Raw genomic sequence first — 19,653 nt, 5'->3', positions numbered from 1 at the left:
GGCGTCCGTGTCGCCCTCTGGGCCTGGCCACTGCGGAAGGGCAGGTCCAGACGCGCGTCTGACCCCGGCCCTCCGGTTGCAGTCCGTGTACGAGCGCCAGGGGATCGCCGTGATGACGCCCACTGTGCCCGGGAGCCCCAAAGGCCCGTGTCTGGGCCTCCCTCGAGGTACGATGCGAAGGCAGAAGTCAATAGGTAAGGAGCGCGGCCGGCCCCGGAGAGCTTGCCCCTGGTCGGCGCCCGCCCCGGCCACGCCCCGGCCCGCCCGCCAGAGCGCCCTCTGAGCGCTCCGGTGGTCTGGAGCGTCTCTGCCCGCCGGACGCCAAACCCAGGGCGGCCCCTCCCGCCTCGCGAAGCGGCGGCTGTGACGGGCGGTCCACCGGGCGGGCTGGGCAGCGGGCCCTGTGTCACTGTGTCCCCCGCTCCGTGCGCTGCCGGCCACTGCCACGTTTTGTCGGGTGAGCTCAGTGGACGCACTTCTGAGGGCGCTGGGTCGGGCTCTCGAGTTCTAATAAAACCGTCCTCACCGCGTGTCACGGAAACGCCTCCTCTCCCCTGCTGACGTCACCCTGCTCCCCACGGACTGCTCCGTGCGAGTATCCGTGACCCGCAGGCAGGCCCCCGTGCGATCGCCCAGCGCTGCCTTTACCACGCAAACACGGGGAGGCCGAGGCCGCTCAGAGACAAGGGCGTGCGGCGGGCGCCATGGGCCTCTGCCCCCCGTGCCGCCGCGTAGGGGCGCCGCCTCCTTGTCCCTCACCTGAGGCAGTAACCACACAGCGCGCGATCGTGGCGGCCTGGTCCCTTGACGTCCCCGGCCGGGTCGCTCGGCCGCACGGAGCAGCGCACACGCCGCGTCGTGTCCCTGGCTCTGACTGGCCGATAACGATCGATTTCCTCCCGTCAGACAGCAGAATCTTTCTATCAGGTGAGTGAACCTTGCGGTTTGGGACCCGTAGCCTGAATGCGACCCAGTTCACTCTAAGGCGTATTCTTAAATGGTCACTCCTTGGGAACGTGACTGTCAGGCCACCGACACGTACCCACCGGTCAGCGGAGGCCTTGGAGCCACCAGGCCATCTTTGCGACACCAAAGAGGCCCCCACGGGTGTGCTGGGTCTGGGACCCCCTTATGGAGTGGAGATTCCCATAAGTTACTGTATTTTGCTTGACGAGCTTTTTTTTAATGGAAGCGATTGGTTTTGTGACCTCCTTCAAAACCCTGCATGCCCCCGGCACGACGCTGGCATCGGAGCCTGAGTGCCGCATCCCGCCCGGAGTGCATCCTGCTGGTGTGGTGTGTCTTGGGACGCAGGCACAGGATGATCAGGGCCGGCGAGGAGGGGCGCACCACGACCGAGTCCGAGCCCCGTCAGCCAAGTCGTGACCCTGGTTGATCACTGGGGTGACACTGCACCCCTCAGCCCAGCCCACGGGGTCTTGCGGGGCCGGTTCCAGAGCTTCTGGAGGGCCCAGTGGCCGAGTGTCACTCAGGACCCTGGTCCCAGCTGGACTCGGGGAGTTGGGTTAGAGACAGGTCCGGGCTCCCCGCACACACAGCCTCTGGCATCCCCCTGAGGGCCCAGGGAGCCCCAGTACCCTCAAGCCCGGGGGCGGCCTGGCGAGGTCGGGCGACGGAGTGGGCTCCCGCCACGCGGGCGACACCGCCCCGCGGCCACGGGCTCGAGGGCGGCGGTGGTGCCAGTGCTTCCCGCACAGCCGCCCCTTTCCCGCCGCAGCCCCCGCTGCCCAGGCGCCCCCTGCCCTCGCCTCAGCGAGCAGGGAGGCGGCCTCAGCCTCCAGACTCTGAAAGCTCCCCGGGGGCCCTGGCCAACCCTAAAAGGATGGTGCCTCCTGATCCACCCCGGCCCGACCCCAACACGCACTCACGTGCACACACACACACACACGTGCACACGGCAGCACACACGGAACATTCCAGCAGTATGCACTCGGGGCATCCCGTGCCTCTCTGTTTTCTTTCTTCTTTTGGTCGGGAAGGGGCCGCGCGCCCGCCCCGCGCTGTGTGCTGCACTCGCTCTGCGTCTGGGGCCGGCGGGGGGTGTGCGGAGCTGGGCCGCCCAGGCCCGGGGTCCGCAGGGCGCTTGGTGCCGCCGCGGTCGCAGACTAACCCGCGCTCTGCTCTGCTCGCAGGGATAACGGAGGAAGAGCGGCAGTTCCTGGCCCCGCCCATGCTGAAGTTCACCAGAAGCCTGTCCATGCCGGACACCTCCGAGGACATCCCCCCGCCGCCCCAGTCTGTGCCCCCGTCCCCCCCTCCGCCTTCCCCCACCGCCTACAACTGCCCCAAGTCCCCGACCCCGAGAGTCTACGGGACCATCAAGCCCGCGTTCACGCAGAACTCCGCCAAGGTGTCGCCAGCAGCTCGCTCAGACACGGTGGTCACCATGGCGAGGGAGAAGGGCTTGTACTACCGCCGCGAGCTGGACCGCTACTCCCTGGACTCCGACGACCTCTACAGCCGCGCCACCGCCGCCCAGGCCACCTTCCGCAGCAAGCGGGGCCAGATGCCCGAGAACCCGTACTCGGAGGTGGGCAAGATCGCGAGCAAGGCCGTGTACGTGCCCGCCAAGCCGGCGCGGCGGAAGGGCATGCTGGTGAAGCAGTCCAACGTGGAGGACAGCCCCGAGAAGACGTGCTCCATCCCCATCCCCACCATCATCGTCAAGGAGCCCTCCACCAGCAGCAGCGGGAAGAGCAGCCAGGGCAGCAGCATGGAGATCGACCCGCAGGCCTCCGAGCAGCCGGGCCAGCTGCGGCCCGACGACGGCCTCACCGTCAGCAGCCCCTTCGCCGCCGCCATCGCCGGGGCCGTGCGCGACCGGGAGAAGCGGCTGGAAGCCAGGAGGAACTCGCCAGCCTTCCTCTCCACAGACCTGGGAGACGAGGACGTGGGGCTGGGGCTGCCCGCCCCCCGAATGCGGCCCTCCACGTTCCCCGAGGAGGGCGGCTTCGGGGAGGAGGAGGGTGCCGATCAGCTGTCACCCACAATGCCCGGGGCAGCGCCCAGGGAGCCCGAGAGCCATTTTGTGGGTGGTGGCGAGGCCGCAGCTCAGGGTGAGGCCGGCAGGCCAGCGAACTTCATGTCCAAAGCCAAGGGGCCCGAGAGCAGCCCGGCGGTGCCCCCCAAGAGCAGCAGCATGGCTGGGCCCGAGAACTACATCCACCCCCTCACAGGGAGGCTGCTGGACCCCAGCTCCCCGCTGGCCCTGGCACTTTCCGCGAGGGACCGAGCCATGAAGGAGTCCCAGCAGGGCCCCAAGGGGGAGGCGCCCAAGGCCGACCTCAACAAACCTCTCTACATCGATACCAAAATGCGGCCCAGCGTGGAGGCAGCCTTCCCCCCGGTGACCAGGCAGAACACACGCGGGCTCCTGCGGCGGCAGGAGACCGAGAACAAGTACGAGAGCGACCTGGGCAGGGACCGGAAGGGCGACGACAAGAAGAACATGCTGATCAACATCATGGACACGTCCCAGCAGAAGTCGGCCGGTCTGCTGATGGTTCACACCGTGGACGCTGCCAAGCCGGAAGACTTCCTGGAGGAAGAGGAGGAGAAAGCTGACATGGAAGCGAAGCTGGACAACTTGCCCCCCGAGGTGCCAGAAGGCGTCCCCGAAACCGAAGGTGCTTTACAGATCTCCGCGGGCCCCGCGCCTGCCGCCAGCACGCCCGGCAGGACAATGGCGGCGGCGGGCTCCCTGGAGGAGGCGGTGATCTTGCCATTTCGCATCCCTCCCCCACCTCTGGCCTCCGTGGACCTGGACGAGGATTTTGTTTTCACAGAGCCATTGCCTCCTCCCCTGGAGTTCGCAAACAGCTTTGATATCCCCGACGACCGAGTCGCTTCCGTCCCTGCTCTCACTGACTTGGTCAAGCAGAAAAAAAACGACACCTCCCCGTCCCCCTCGCTGAACTCCAGCCAGCCAGCCAACTCCGCAGACGGCAAGAAGCCAGCGGGTCTCTCAAACTGTCTGCCTGCCTCCTTCCTGCCGCCCCCCGAAAGCTTCGACACTGTCACGGACTCCGGGATCGAGGAGGTGGACAGCCGGAGCAGCAGCGACCACCATCTCGAGACGACCAGCACCATCTCCACGGTGTCCAGCATCTCCACCCTGTCCTCGGAGGGCGGGGAGAGCATGGACACCTGCACCGTCCACGCGGACGGACAAGCGTTCGTGCTCGACAGACCCCCTGTGCCTCCCAAGCCGAAAGTGAAGCCCATCATTCACAAAAGCAATGCACTTTATCAAGACGCGCTCGTGGAAGAGGACGCAGACGGCTTCGGGATCCCCCCACCCGCACCCCCGCCGCCGCCCGGCGGTGCCCAGCCCATGCCCACGAAGGGGATCCAGCCAAGGACCTCCAAGTTGTGGGGCGACGTCTCGGAGGTCAAGAGCCCCATTCTCTCAGGCCCAAAGGCAAACGTGATCAGCGAATTGAACTCAATCTTGCAGCAAATGAACCGAGAGAAATCAGCCAAGCCGGGGGAAGGACTAGACTCGCCGACAGGGACCAAGCCGGCCGGCCTCGCTCCAAGGTAAGTCCCGCGCCTGACTGACGCAGCCTCGGCTGGGCAGCATGACCAGGAGGCGCCCTGGGGAGCAGCCGCAGTGGCCGTGAAGAGGGGGTTCCCGAAGCCTCTTGTGTCGCACCTCGTTCTCCCGGACTCCGGTGCAGCAGACCAGACCCCGCCCCGCTGCAGGACGGGCACTCCTGAGTGTGGACTCATGGTCACGGCAGCTGCGCAAAGCCGGCCCTCCCGGGCCTCCGGAGCGCGGCCAGGACCTCCCAAAGGCCGCTCTGGAGCCTCGCAGAAGCCGAAACTGCGCTCCAGCGAGCTGGTCCGGGAGGGCCTCCGCGCCGGCGGGCGGTGAGCGGGCGGCGGGTGTGGGGGCGCGCGTGCATCTCACTGGTTCAGGGGCCCGGGAGGTGCCGTGCTGTGGCTTCGCCACTGAATTCAGGGTGGAAGGCATTTCCTCCGGAAGCCCATCCTACCCCGGCGTGCAGGCCTTAGGGATGAAAAGTCTTCCACTGTCCCTGGTCGGCCATTCACGGTATCACGCAGCGCTGAGGTTACCACCGTTGCAACTGAGAGCGGACTAGGCAGGGTCGTTTCTAAACCCAACCCACCGGGAGGCTGCGCGGAGGCTCACCCCACACGTTCCGGCCCAGGGCCCCGACCATCTGCCCGCTGTCCGTCGCTCCCACGATGCCCCCCGTCCTCGGCCCCTGCCCCCAGGACACGTACCATCACACTGTCCCCAGAGCCGTGTTCCTCGGCTTCTCCCACTGACGTTCACGCACAGGGCTCATCATCCTGACTGACGAGGCCTTTCCTTGCGGTCCTGCTGGGCAGGCGTCTCCTGCAGACAACAAAGTCCGTTAGTCATCAATGTCGCACCGCGGTGGGGTCCTGAGATGTGGCGGGTGCCACCGTTCTCCTAGTGACCTTTCGGGGTGGATGTAAATAAGTATCGGCTGCTCCCACCCCTCCTCAGGGCAATAGTGATTGGCCAGCCTCGGCCGAGGGCAGCACACGGACACTGCTGTCCTCTAACGGGACGCCCACCACGAACTGGGACATTCAGGTGGTACCTCCACCTGAAGAGGAAGTCTTTAAAATTCTGTTTCCAGCAGGTGTGTGTACACACATACCTGCAAATAGCACGTATTCAGCAGTCTCAAGGAAATCTCAAGAACTGGATGATCTAGGCCTCTCTGTTTATGTAACGATGCCGTTCTTTAGTTGCTACAATTGGTGGTACAACAATTAAGATGCTTTATCTTAAGTGTTCTACGTTTCACAAAGCACTTTCATATGGTGACTCATCTTTAGGGCACTTGGGAACAGGGGAGCAGGTGTTAAGTGTGCCCGTTTCTCAGGAGACATGGGGACAGAGGCCAGGGGCCTGTCCACGGGCACTGCCAGCGGTAGGCGGGGCCCAGACGCAGGCACAGGTTCTGACAGGCACTGCCCCTCGCTGGCAGTCTGAACGCAAAGATGCCGCAGGGGCCGAGCCTAGGGCCGCCCAGGCTGCGGGGCAGCCTGCACCGAGCCGCACCCTTCGGAGCACTCCAGGGGGTAGGGGCCTCGGCGGGGGCCTCTCTGAGCAGCATCTCCATTCCCCTCCAGCTCTACTCCTTTCCTGACCGGTGAGCTTCTGGGGGCGCGTAGGAGAGTGGGCCTCCGGGGTGCATGCATCTCCAGGGTTTCTCTGCCTTGTGTCCCATAGTGGGGTTGGACCCCAGAGCAGACGTCACCTGGCAGAGTCCTGTGGGATTTCTTGAGAGCAGCTGCAGGACCACCTCCGACTCAGGCTTGACTACCAAGAGCCGCCACTTCTGGTCTGTTCTGTTATTTATAACCCAGCTCGCTTATGATAAAGATGTTGGTCAATGTCCACCAAGCGCTCTCCGGCTGCTGGGCACTGGGCTCTGAGGCAGGGCCCGCAGCACAGCCCTAGCAGGAGCTCAGCTGGCAGGCACCAAGCAGGTCCCGCTCCTGGCCTCCTGCTGGACCAGCAACGAGCCTAGAGGGCGGGGCCCCTCCCTAACATAACAACAGCAGGGCTGAGGTCACCCAGGGAAGGGCTGACAGCAGGCAAAGTTGGCCACCAGGCAGCCGCTGGCACCACTGAGCACTGGAGGCTGTGTCCTACTCTTCCCAGCTCACGGCCGACACCAGAGGGAGGCCCAAGGTCAAAGGGGAAGGTCGCCAACTGCCCTGGTCTGTCTGACCTCACAGCCCCACAAAGCATACTGACCAGGGTAAGTCGGGCGGGGCCGCTGGGCAGAGCTACCAAGGCTGCGACACACTTCTCCCCGGGCACTTATGTCCCTAAACCCCACTACCTGTGTCCCTCTCCGGAGGGCAGGCCTCTCCATTGCGGGCCGCTGCCTTGTCGACAGTTGATGGGCTATGCATTTACCCACCCGGAAAGCAGACAGAGCCCAAAGCCTCTGGGCCTGGCCCACCTGCCAGGCTGGTATCAAAATTAACACTGGGAACGGCCCTGGGCACCAACAGGCTGAACTGGGGAGGGAATTCCTGCTGACTCATCTTAACGACAAGGACACAGGAGAAGACACGAAGTTTTCTAGGGAAAACTGAAAACCGGCCTCGCTCCTTGGAATGACAGACCAGCAGTGCTGCGGAAACCCCACCTCCACAGGGAGAAGTTTGATCCCCTGAGAAAGGGACAGTTTTGGGGGTTGCTCACAGAAGCCACAGCTGAGCGTCCCCTTCTGAACGTCCCTGTGCCCTTGGGCTTCCGTCCTAACGGCTCTGAGGTGAGACTGGCCACTGCTGCCAGAGCCAGTGGGAGGACAGTGGCGGGCTGCCGCTGACCCGGGGACCTCTGATTAACTCGCCATCAATGGCCTGCCGATGGCCGTTCCCCAAACCCAGGCCGCCTTGAGATCCGACGTGTCTTGATTTCACACACGCAGCCGTTCTCCGTAGCACACACGACTCGAGGCGCCGCCCCGGCCCAACCTGGAGCCGCACGCCCGGCACTTCCGGCGAACGCGCTGCTCTGGCCCCAGCCTGACTCCCAGGAAGCACTCGCCCTTGAAGACAGCGTCACACTGGACCCAAGTGAAGGGTGCTGGGTATGAGAGGAGCGCAGGCCTCCGTGACCAGCTGGCCGGTTCTCCCATTCGTCAGATCCCCAAAGTGAACCCAGACACTGCTGGCCTGGCCCTTCCCTGGGAAGCACGGAGCCAAGAGGATGGCCGTGGCGTCGGCCACAGCACGTCAGGGCAGCCTTGTGCGCAGGCACTATCAGCAATTGCGGAGGTTTCTTTACAAAGCTTGGTGGCCAGCAACCTGCATCACATGTGACCTTCACGACCTTGGTGGTGTGGGGCACGGGCGGGAGCCTCCCCATCTGGAGTACTCGCTGTCTTCCAGAAAGTCGCATAGCTGGGGCCAGGCTCCCCGGGTACAGGGCTGGGAAGCCCACTGGACACTCGGTCCTTGGGCCTGCCTCCACAGCCCAGCCCCTGGCCTCCTGAGTCCAAGGTCGGAAGTCCTCCGGGGGCTGCTCTGCAGGAGCCCCGTGCCCAGCCTGCGGGCAGATGGTAACAGGAAGGGTCCACAGTCCAGGTACGCAGGAGACTCACCCGCCTGGGCCCCGGATGCCGGGCGGCGGAATCAGTCATTAGGCGTTTACTCGAGGGGTAGTCAGGCTGCTGCCGATGTGCAGGCCCGAGCTAGCCCCGAGACTCACTGCTGAACAAGAAAGCATGCAGGCTCTCCCCCTCCGTGGGGCACTGTGTCCTCCAGGGAAACGGACAGCAAATGACACGTGACACACCCCAGAGCGTGCCAAGAGCTGCACAGGGATAAGGACAGGTGAGGCTGGCCACGCGCAGGAAAGAGGCGATACTCCTTGAAGAAGTGGCGTCCGAACAGTCCTGAAGCACAAGAAGGGGCCAGCCGTGCAGAAAGGCAGGCCCGGGGAACACAGGGCCGAAGGCCCAGAGGCCAGAAGGCGCGTCTGCTGACGGCACTGCCGGACGGCAGGCAGGCTGCCGCGTCCAGGTGCGTGACCGGGGGCCGCGCCCCCCAGACAAGCCAGGAACCCACGAAAACAGGGCGACCTGCCTGACGCATACCTTTTGACACAAAGCAAAAGGGCTGTGACCCAGGACACCAGGCACCACTGCTACCGCAGGACACACCTATGGACAGTGTGTGCATGGGCAGGGAGGGCGCGTCCACCCTCGCCGTCTGTATGTCGCACGGAACAGCAGTGACGGTGCCTGTTGGTGTGCGGGGTCCTCCTCTGGCTCTGTCCAGAGGGCATGGCATCGGCTGGATTCCCCAGGGCCCCGTCTAGATCACCCAGCTCTCTTCGGAGCTTCGCGATGACTTGAGACTGGCCTGCATTCTCGGAGGCACGGGGAGGCTGGGAGAGGAGAGTCATCCCGCGGAGGCCCCAGTCCCAGTGGCCCCGAGGGGGCCAGTTCCCAGGAGATGCTCTCTGGCTCCGCCTGCCCTTCCAAGGCCCACTCACCTTGCCAGGGCCTCCGGCTCTTCGCCCCCTCTGCAGTATGATCCTGAGGGCCTCTGGACTTTGAATCAGTTTGTTAAATAGCAAAGTGATCATTGCCCAGCGGGTCCCAGAGCACAGACTTCAAAACCCACTCGACAGTAGAAGCTGCTTATTGGCGTTTCGTGGCCTCAAGCCCCACAGTGGCTTCATCTCCTCCGGCACCAATGGAAACGTTATGGTGATGTCAGTGAATGAAACTGGACAATCCGCGGGGTCGTGCAGTCTGCTTCCAGTTTCCTCGCAGACCGGCACGTGAAGGGCATTGTTCTCGTCCAGCGGCAGCATTCGATCTTTGCTCAGGAAACAGCCAGTCAGTCTGACTCTCACGTTCTCACGTCCCGGGCTGCACGTCCGGGCCGCTCAGCCAGCATGGCACTGCGAAGATTCCTCCCGGAAGACTGGGCACCTTCGCCATCGCTTGGCTGTGCAGGTTCCGGCAGGAGGAGTTGCACTGGCCGGCAGCCCCGGCTCTGTGAACTCGGTCAGGCACCTGACTTCCTGATCTGGGAAGGGAGCAGCCTCATATCTGCCCACCGTCCACCCAACAGCCTCTTAATGGACCCCTTTCGTGGGCCAGGCCCTGGGGGCTGTGGTCAGACCTGGCCCCCCTCCTGGTGCTCAGAGCCCGTGGGCAACGTGAGGGCAGGGCAGGAAGGCGCTGAGGCACCCGCAGTGTGGAGCGAGTGAGAGGCATGGCCTCTGGTGCCAGCACGCGGGCCTTGGGCACATTTGCTGACTTGGTGCCCCGCCCCCTCCTCTTCTGTGGAGATGCAAAGAGAGAATAACTTCGGAGAGCAGTTTGAAAATAAGCAGTCTGATGTGCGAGATGGGTCCGTCGTGGAACCTCTGCATTAACTACAGTGCAGAGGTCCGACGGGGCCAGGCTGGCCAGAATCTCGTGCTGTGCCCAGTCCCTGACGGACAGAATGTGCGGGCCAGCCACGTGGCCCCTGGCCCACACTCAGTCCCTGTTTGAGCACCAAACTGAATTTGTGAATATAATGAAAAGGCCACATGAATGTTAACGCCCCCACCTGAGTTAACTCTTACTGATGAATAACGTGTCTCTGAGTGTGGCGATCAACCCTCGATTTTTGTTTTAATTCTCATGCTTCCACATGGATTGGATGTAAAAGGCAGGAAAGAGTGTGATAATCCAAAAGGGTGTGTGTGTGCGGGTATGTGTGCGTCTGTTCTAAATCGGGGAGGCAGATTCCCGTGTGTTCCACCCAGGAACCCGGTGGTTGCTTAGCAACATAATGATCTAGGCAACCAGAGGATCCGGTGGAGAACAGCGTGTGATTAACCCAGAGGAGATCCAGCCAGTGGGAGGAGGGCAGGGTGGGCCGGCCCAGCGCAGGCCTCGCTGGCTTCGCAGGCTCTGGGCGGTCCACTTCCGCAGCGACTCCCAGCAGGGACGTGGGCAGGCCCCCAGCTCACGGCCAGGTCGACAGCCCCCGCTGTTAGCTGTCGGGCTGTCGTCTGGCCGTGTGGATTAGAAGCAAAGCGCCTGTACAGGTGGGGACCCGCCCCAACCAGGCATGCTGGTCCCTCCTTCCGGAGCTGCAGAGGGCAAAGGGCAGCCCTGCCGAGCCAGGGCACCAGCTGGTTCTCGAGGGCTTCGGGCAGGGCCACCCCCACACCAAGGGTGCTATTTTCTCCTGGATACTTTCTTCTGCACGGGCACCGTGTCCCAGACCAGAGGACACAGGGCTGTGACATCCCCACTCTAAATAAGAAAGCGCCCCCCACGCTGGTTTCCTGCCGGGCACTGGCGCAGGCTGCCCACTTCCCCCGCTCCTCGGCCGGGAAGGGACCAGCGAGGACGGCTCCTCAGCCAGCCCCCGTACCATTCCGTCCACGACACGAGCGTCTCTGTGCGTTTTCACTAACTCGCAGTGTTGTCTCAAGCCGTTCCGTTTTGTCGTTTTCATTCGCTCCCGTGACGGGCGTTAGCAGAAGGAGGTCGTGCTGAACAGACGTAAGTGCCGCCTGCCGGAGTGCCTTTGACCTCTGGTGTGCTGTCTCTCCTTCCCGCTGCCCGCCTGTGGGTGCGGGGCCTTCTCTCGGCTTCCGATGACAAACACGCCCCCCCCCTTCCTTAAAAGAGACCCTGACCACCCGGGAATGGCCGGGCATCTCCAAGGAGGGTGGTGCCGACGCCCGTCCTCTGGCCTAGAGGTGCCGCTGTGACGTGCCGCCGGGTGGAAGCCATCGCCGTCACCCTGGCTGGCTAACTTGCCTCTGCTTCTTTCACAAAGCCCAGTGGGCAGCAAGGTCACTCCCCAACTGACAGGGCCCCCCGCACAGATGCCATGCAGAGTCCCCGTCAGAAAGCACACGAGGCTGTGACTCCAGTGCATTCCTCACCTGAGCAAATATCTTCTTGTAGGATATTTACCCACTCTGCAAAAATCTCTCTTCCCCAAAGATCCTTGACCCTAATTAGCAACTCAAATCCCCTCCAGACGGAGTGGCTTCACACTTACTCTGATTTTATTTCAACTGACTTAGCTTAATTCATCCAAGTGGAACAGACGCGCCGTCCCCAGCAGACACGGGCGCCGCCGTGAGGCAGGCCGGGCGAGGCGGTGGGCCCCACCGAAGGCCGCCCCCCGCTCTCCCCGCCGGTTTCAGCTTTTGCCAGCTTGGAACTGGGGGGGTCTTCTGGTCCTACCTGAGCCCTGGAATGCAGGTGTCTTACCCACGCTATGTCCATGGCCCACCTGCCTCTCACGCACCTGGGTCTAGGTCCTAGGGGGTGCAGCCCTTACCCTCTACATGAGGCACCCCGGGGCCTGGCAGGGCTCCTGTCCCCAGACTTTGAGTCACTGCGCCTGGGAGCAGTGAAGCCGCCCTCACGGTCTCGGCCCTGGCTGCCCCTGCCACCCGCTGGTGTAACTAGTACAACCAAGAGCCAGCAGCACCCTCCGGGCCCTGGCTGGTTCTCATGGGTAATAAACCCGCCCTGGCCACCGGCCCTCCAGACAACTGCATGTGAGCGCTCCGTGGGTGGACGGTCCCTGGCCCTGCCCCCGGAAACGCTCGTCCTGATAAGACGAAGCTTGAGTCCCTGCCCAGGCCCCCCGCCCCCCCCCCCCACAGATCTGCTGCTGCGTCCTCACGTGGAATGTTCCCTTCTCAAAGTAACAATGACACCCCTCGAGTTGGGAAGTGTCGCAGGCTTAGCGGCACCTAGGTAACCAATTGCTAGTTTTACCCAAATACATGTCAGTGATAGAGAAAAGTAGCAGCAGCAAAAGCCAGACGGACCGAGGGCGGGAGGCTGGGCTGTCTCCAGCTCGCTCCCGTCCGTCTCTAAACCCCTCGTCTCCTTGACCGTCTCCTTGACCTTCTCCTTCAGACGCTGCAGCCGGCCATTCTCACTGCCGGTCAGCACAGTGCAGCTCCGCCCACGCTCCAGACTTAGGAGGGAGAGGAAGTCAGCTTGTATGTGGAGACCCGGAGAACCAGACAGAGGCTAACATCAGTCGGCACCGCCACCACTGGGCGGGGCCACGATTCACACTCACACCCAAAGTCCAGGTCCTGAGGATGGCCAGTGCGGGGTGGATCTTTCTAGAATGGGGGCAGATCTGTCCACATTCATATGAACGAGCCCAAAAGGCAAGAGACGCACCCCTACTCCTGCCGCCTCACCAGTGCCCGTGGTTTTCTCAGGTGGTAGGAAGGCCACGCCTTCGGTCTGGGGACAGGCCCCGGAGCAGCTAGCCCAAATGTGGCTGGCAGCGGCTGTGGCCAAAGCCTGTGAGGGCGCTGTGCCTCGAGGCCATCTCCGTGCAGGTGGCCGTGATGACCAGGCCGTCTCGGCATTGAGAGGCGACCTCCCTTGGGAGCCATCAAGCTGTCTCCCCGGGACCAGCGAGGTTCCTAGAGGAACTGAGTCTGTCCCCACTCCAAGCCCAGGGCAGGAAGGACACAGGGACTCCTAGGGACGCCCACGCCAGGAGAATGGGACTCCTTTCCGATTTTTGGTCCAGACTATGCACCTGCTCGTGAGCCTGTCACACCTCATTTGGGGGACTCAGATCTGTGGCTGCACCCAGTTCACTCCGCAGCCGGCACCGGACAGGGCCACTGAGGGGCCGGCCCTCCTGACGCCGGGTCAGCCCCGCCCGAACTTGGGCACGTCACCCCTCGTGCCCTTCTGTCTCCCCAAACCCGCCGCCCCCCGTGGCGGTGCCACTTCCACTAACGGAAACGGGCCCCTCCCTGCGCTCGCCCTTTTCACCCAAAAGCCAGGCCCGACAGGCAGCTCAGGGGGCGGTCTCTCTCCAGGGGTCACCTCCTCCAGCAGTGGGGGTGATGTCGCCAGACATGTCCCACTGGGGAGCCCGTCTTTGTGTCTTTGAGCCCTCACGTGCTCGCTGGCCACCTCACTGCCCCTCACACAAGCCCCGCGCAGGCGGTCGCCAGCTCCCCAGCCCGGGGGCGGGGGACGGGGAGGCCTGTGTGCTCTGCTGTCTCCTCACACTCTGCCTCCCGCTGCTGTCTCCCTGCCCGATCCTGGCATGGCCGATCACGTGCTCACTGCCAGCGCACCTGCCACCGGACGCTCTCGTGTGGTGTGGGGGTCTGCCGCCTCTCCCTGGGCCTCCTACATCCTGCCGAAGTGTCCCATGACCTGGCTTGTGACCGTTTTCTCTCTTGTTGCCTTTCCAGAAGCCCAGAGGTCATGAGCACCATCTCAGGTACAAGGAGCACAACGGTCACCTTCACTGTTCGCCCCGGGACCTCCCAGCCCATCACCCTGCAGAGCCGGCCCCCAGACTATGAAAGTAGGACCTCAGGGCCACGACGCGCCCCCAGCCCTGTGGTCTCGCCAACAGAGATGAGCAAGGAGATGCTGCCCCCCACCCCCGCTGCCGCCCCCTCCCCCGCCCTCTCCGACGTCTTCGGCCTTCCGAGCCAGCCCCCCTCCGGGGACCTGTTCGGCCTGAGCCCGGCGGGACGCAGCAGGTCGCCGTCGCCCTCAATCCTGCAGCAGCCAGGCCCCACCAAGCCTTTCACAGCTAAGCCCGTCCACCTGTGGACCAAGCCCGACGTGGCGGACTGGCTGGAGAGCCTGAACTTGGGCGAGCATAAAGAGACCTTCATGGACAACGAGATCGACGGCAGCCACTTACCAAACCTTCAGAAGGAGGACCTCATAGATCTCGGGGTGACTCGAGTCGGACACAGGATGAACATAGAAAGGGCTCTGAAACAGCTGCTGGACAGATAAGGGTGGCTGTTCTCGGCCTTACAGACCCCTTGTTATAAGTAGAGATGGGCTTGTACTGCGTGTCTGGATGGCCAAGCGAGGTCTGCGAGCACCAACCCCGCTGCGTGGGTGTGTCCCCTGGCACTCCCGAGAAACGCCGGGTGTGTCCACGGCGTGGCTCAGCAGAGGCCTTGAAACTCCCCAGCTCTCTGTGTGGTTTCTGGGCTGTTTCTGTCCAACAGGACAAGGGGAGGGAGTTTTTCTAACTGGGAAAGATTCACGCTTGCCTCGCAGCATGCAGGTGACCTCACTTTGCCGGGTCCAAGAGGCGCCCGCCGGTCTGGCGCGGGGTCTGGCTCCCACAGGCAGACACCACTGTACTCCAGATACCTCCTGAGACCTCCCTCGCCGCTGCCGGCAGCTCACGCCCGGCCCCGCGGGCCCCTCGGACGCCTCCCGACGACGCTCACTCGCACCTTTTTTCCCTGCCCTTGGCTTGCGGTGAGACGCCCCAGATGTGTTTGTCCGGCGCCCCGTCTTGGGCCCGGAAGGTACAGGAGCCCTTCCCGCAGAGCCTCTCCAGCTCCCCGCCTCCTACGGCGCAGTCCCTGGTCCTTTGGCCGGAGCGTGTTGGAGGCAGTGGGCGTCTGAACGGGATCGTGCCCAGCTTTGCTCAGCTTTCTTTATTTCTGCAAATCTGTTAGCGTAATTCCAAAGTGGCCAAACAGGTGTCACGTGGAGTTAGTCAAAGCACAAAGTCACGATTCCGAGGAGGGGCGACCTGGCCGCAGGGTGCGCCAGGAGTGCGGGGCAGGGGCTGCGGCACGGCGCTCTGCCTGGCAGGGCTTTCTCTTAATTGAAAAGGTGTTGACTTCTGCAGAGATCAAAGCAGGTGAGCGTCTACTTCGACATGGACAGGACAGGGCGGTGGGGACATGTGCTGCTGGGGGGGCTGGTCTGTCGCCGGGAGCTGGGTGGGGTGCAGGAACCTCCATCCTGAGCCCAGCTAAGGGTGAGTCGGCCTCGCTGCTAAGACAGCCCTTTGCTCTCAGGCCAGGAAGATGGGACTTCGGGGGTCTTCCCCTTTCTCTCTGAGTGTCCAGGAGCGTCCTCAGCTTGTCTTCGCAGTCAGCGGGGTTTGGGAGAACCAGCGGGGACGGCAGGACCAGGGGTTGACAACGGAAGGTGGGCTGCAGACTGAGGGCAAAGCAGTTACGTGGGAAGATGGGGCGGCCTCCTGGCCAGCCGGTCTCGCCTCTCCGGCATGGCCGTTCTTGAGCCCAGCCCCATTCTTGTCCCTGGAGTCCCCCACACGTGACAATACCTCTAATTTCCAAGGGAGGTCGCCAGCTGCACTCAGGCCGTGACACATCCAGGCAGGCTTCCGGCATGTTCGCACCTGGGAGGAACACGAGTGTCAGGTTTCGGCTTTTGTTATGATTTCAGAACTAGCCTAGCCCATCTCTAATTATAAAAACATGTTTTTTTTCTTTTTTTTTCTTTATGCTCACAATCAAGTGTCTGATTAGGTCTGGAACGGCTCTAGAATGAACACGTAAAATTTAGCAATTTAAAATCTTTCTTTACTGCAAGTTTAAATAGTTGTACAGATAGTTTATAAGCACAATATTTTAAGGGGAAAAAAAGTGGCTGGTCTACTAGGCAGCCTTTGTGCCACTTCAGTGCTAGAGAGTTAAAGGAAAACAACTTTTGTGATTTAATAATACTATTTCTGTGGAACATTATGGAAGTATGACCTTTTTCAATCAACCTTCTCTGGATGCGTCGGAACCAGCAGAGCTGTGTTATATTTTCTATCTTTGCTAGAACTTCATCATTGAAGGACAATTATTTCTTCAAAAGTGGTTACAACTCACAATGCAGCAGTTTCTCAAAAATCACACACACGCACACACCAGACACACACATGCACACGCACACGCACACACCCTAGCCACATGCCCCTGAATTGGAAACCAAGTTTTGGACCTTCCTCTGTTCCAAAACCTTTTGCGGGTCCATCTTTGTCTTTGAATGACCCAATCCAACTTGAAATCAACTGAATATTAAGGCGCTGTACCTCCGTGCACTTTCCATTTTTCCATTGTGAGATGAATGACTTTCACTCCAGAGAGAGTTCAAGCCAAGACAGCAGGGAGCCCGTGAGGCTGCCCGGTGGCTCAGGAAATGTAGGAGCGGTGGTTTCCGTCTTCCATTTGGGTAACTCCGCACACCCCGTCCGTCCACTTCGCCACAGCTCCTTCTCCCTTTGCCTCGTGTTGGGATTACGGCGTCGACGCGCGGTGCCAGGCAGGACACCAGGTAGGAGGGGAGTAAAGGAAACCACGGGCAGGCTGTGACCACTCGCAAGTGGGTGGCTGTAAGTGTGCTGAACTCTGGTAGCCAGATGGGGAGAGCTGGCTAGTCACTGCCTGAGACTTTAAGGCCACGTGCAACTCACCAGAAGCAAACAGACTGCAAGACGAAAGAGCTGATGAAATCCTTTATTTTTATGCTGTCTCATTCTAGCAAAGTAACAGAACCCATCAGAACCTGCACCGACCAATGAAATAAACACACATTGCCGAGATGAACCAGTCTCTTGCTCCCTTTGATGAGTTTGCTACAGAAAGCAATAGTCCCTCATTCAAATCATTGCCCACTGTCCGTCCCTCGGGACCCATTAGGACCAGGCCCTATTCCAGGACTCTCTTTAATGGTGGAACAAACGCTAAACTGCTCATATAAAGATCATGTTGATACTATTCCAGGTTTTAAGATCAACTTTTGTTATATACTGTAATTTAAATAAATTGCATTTACATGCCTAGTTTCTGTAACATTGTGTAAACGAAACCAAAATCTCTCAAGATGTAAATTATGTATACCTGCCAAGATACCTTCCCCAGGGTGTCTGCGCACATTTTAAGTTAATTCAGATAATATAAAAATGACTCAATGTGACTGTTGATTTGCCGAACTTTACATATCACAAAGTGAATTATTTGTGGTACTTTAGTTAATAAAATGGTGATTTTTTTCCTTTCCTGAGTTATTGAGCAAGTAAGCATTACCCAGGTGATCTGGCAAGGACTTTTTTTTGTGTGGGCCACAAATATTGATTTTTTTTCCCATTAAGTTTTTTTTTTTTTAGAAACAAATGTTTCACACTATAGTTTGTGTAACGTGTTCACATTATCTATGTTACTGTTACTTTTGTGCTTTTATTCTTTTTAGACTTTATTAAAAACAACAAAAACAAAAAAACAAGCTCCTGTAATTTGCACTTCCTCCAAATCCTTAGATCTCTTGTATGGCAACCAAAACTACTGTAAAAAAATAAATCGACTATTGCACTAAGGTTGTGGTCCTGATTGCACACAGTGATAACTGTCTGAATTAAACAAACAAAATGTTGCCAAACTTGCCAGCTAACGTAGGTCCCTGGAATATTGCAGCCACTTTACCTCTATAAAACTGGCCAGTAATCTCTTCGATCAGAGGGGAAAAAATCTCCCCTCACTGAGCTGATTTGCCTGGTTTCCGCCTCCTTCACGGAATCTCCGTGTGCAGATTTCAGAGCCACGCAGATGTCCGCACGGACGTCCGTGAACGCTGCTGTCAGGGCGGCTGAGGCTTGGCTTTTGTTTGGGGTGGAAGCAGGGGTGTCACGAAGCGGGTGCCAGGTTGGGCTCTCTCTGCCCAGAGTAAAGGCCTCCCCCACCCCCGCTGCTTGTCTTCTTGCGGCCCGGCCACGAGGGCTGCAGCAGTGGGCAGCCTCTCTGGTTAACATAAAGCTAAGGGCCTTGGTGGGCACCCGCGCTGAGTGAGGCTTGGGGCAAGAGGACACATGTCTTCTGGCCAAGAGCTTAGCCAGGGGACACAGCGGTCCCTCCTGCTGTGGGGAAGTGTGTCTTACACGCACATTGAACCTCTCCTTTGGTCTCGTCAGTGAAAATTTGTCATTAGCTCCTGAACGGTTTCTTCTGTTTGGGCACATTCTCCATCTGAACAGCGGCCACTGTTTCTGCGCTCATGAAAAATTCCAGTCCTCCACCTGCTGTCCCTCCCTCAAGTCCTGCCTCACAGGCCAGTGGTTCCTCCCAGACCCTGACCACCTCCCAACCTCGCCTCAAGGGTTTCCCTCCAGACTTCTAGATAAATGTATCTGTTTGTCTTGTTAAAAATATATATATATATTGGAAGACTTTTTCTTTTACGTTGAGGCGTTTCAATAACTGGTGAACTGGACCGTCTTTCCGTATCTGTAGATAACCATGCACACACGAGCGGGTGAGAACCCCAGCGGCTGGGTGAGCACAGCGGCTGCACGTGGGGAATCGGGTCATTTCCAAACTTGTTTCTCACACTTCGGCAGAGCTAGCGCTTCAAGGTTTAATCCACGCTGTAGCGATGATTTTGTTCTTTTGTTGTTCCTGTAACATGTTTCTACATTTCACAGTCTTTACCATTTTTATGTTTAAAATTGCAACAATCACTGTCCATTGCTTCTACTCTGGAACTCTCTTGTCTATACCAATTCTGAAACTTTAATATGAGCCTTCAAATAAATACAGAAACAAAAAAAAAAAAGGAAAAAATTAAAGTGTGTGCCTTGGGTGTTTTGAACCTGATCTGCATAAAACCATATTGTATTCAAATGCTGTATATTTAATGAAAGGATAAATATATCTTCACTGTATTAATGTAGCTGATAATATAGTTATAGTGCCTTGTTTTCTGAACTGAGAAGCCCATATCAATGCAGAACGTAAAATCAACAACGATTCGAAAAATGAAATGTTGAGAAGACCTAGACGTGATTCTGGAGCCTTTCTCATCATATGACTGTGAAATATACACAGTCATTTAAAAAATAAAAAGAAAATTGAAATAAGATTGTGTTATCAATTAATTTTCCATTAAAAGTGCTCTGTACTTATAACTTTAAGTATTTTCACTTAGTTATAATACAAAACATCTTTGAGAATTTCCACGGGAAAGAGAAAGGACACCTTGGCCAGGAGGCCTGGGCGTTCAGACCCACTTCCCCTTGTGTTGTGTCGCCCCCCGGTGGTACTTGTCGGTAATGCTGACTGAAGTAGGGAATATCCATCATTTTCACATTTTGTTAAAAATAAACAAAATATTTCTTTTTAGTGACTTGGGCCACTCATCTCTGAAGAACTATTTCCATTTTTCGTTGGCTGAGGAGTGGCAATACGTAGTCTTTAAGGAAAAAGTGATCCAAGAAGTGCATCCATCTAACTCTCGCCTCGACACTGCTCCATCTCCTGAAAGTGTCATGTCACACCTCCCTGAGCAGCCTGTGGCCTCTCGGCTGAGT

General features: G+C 59.3%; 1 protein-coding gene across 3 annotated transcripts in view; it reads left to right on the top strand.

Moving 5' to 3' along the window:
* Positions 1-19,200, top strand: part of SHANK2 (SH3 and multiple ankyrin repeat domains 2) — a 303,870-nt gene extending 284,670 nt beyond the window's left edge. For all 3 annotated transcript variants that reach the window (XM_036220412.1, XM_036220411.1, XM_036220413.1), the window contains 4 exons: positions 83-194; positions 907-927; positions 2,154-4,560; positions 13,766-19,200. In XM_036220412.1, the coding sequence (XP_036076305.1) occupies positions 83-194; positions 907-927; positions 2,154-4,560; positions 13,766-14,327 (3,102 nt within the window). In that variant the 3' untranslated portion in view covers positions 14,328-19,200. The remainder of the gene's footprint in view (positions 1-82; positions 195-906; positions 928-2,153; positions 4,561-13,765) is intronic.
* The last annotated feature ends 453 nt before the right edge of the window (positions 19,201-19,653 follow it).

This window comes from Rousettus aegyptiacus, unplaced genomic scaffold (genome assembly GCF_014176215.1).
Source record: "Rousettus aegyptiacus isolate mRouAeg1 unplaced genomic scaffold, mRouAeg1.p scaffold_m13_p_5, whole genome shotgun sequence".
NCBI lineage: Eukaryota > Metazoa > Chordata > Mammalia > Chiroptera > Pteropodidae > Rousettus > Rousettus aegyptiacus.
Note: the sequence above shows the minus strand (reverse complement) of the source record. Positions and strands in the feature narration are given on the sequence as shown.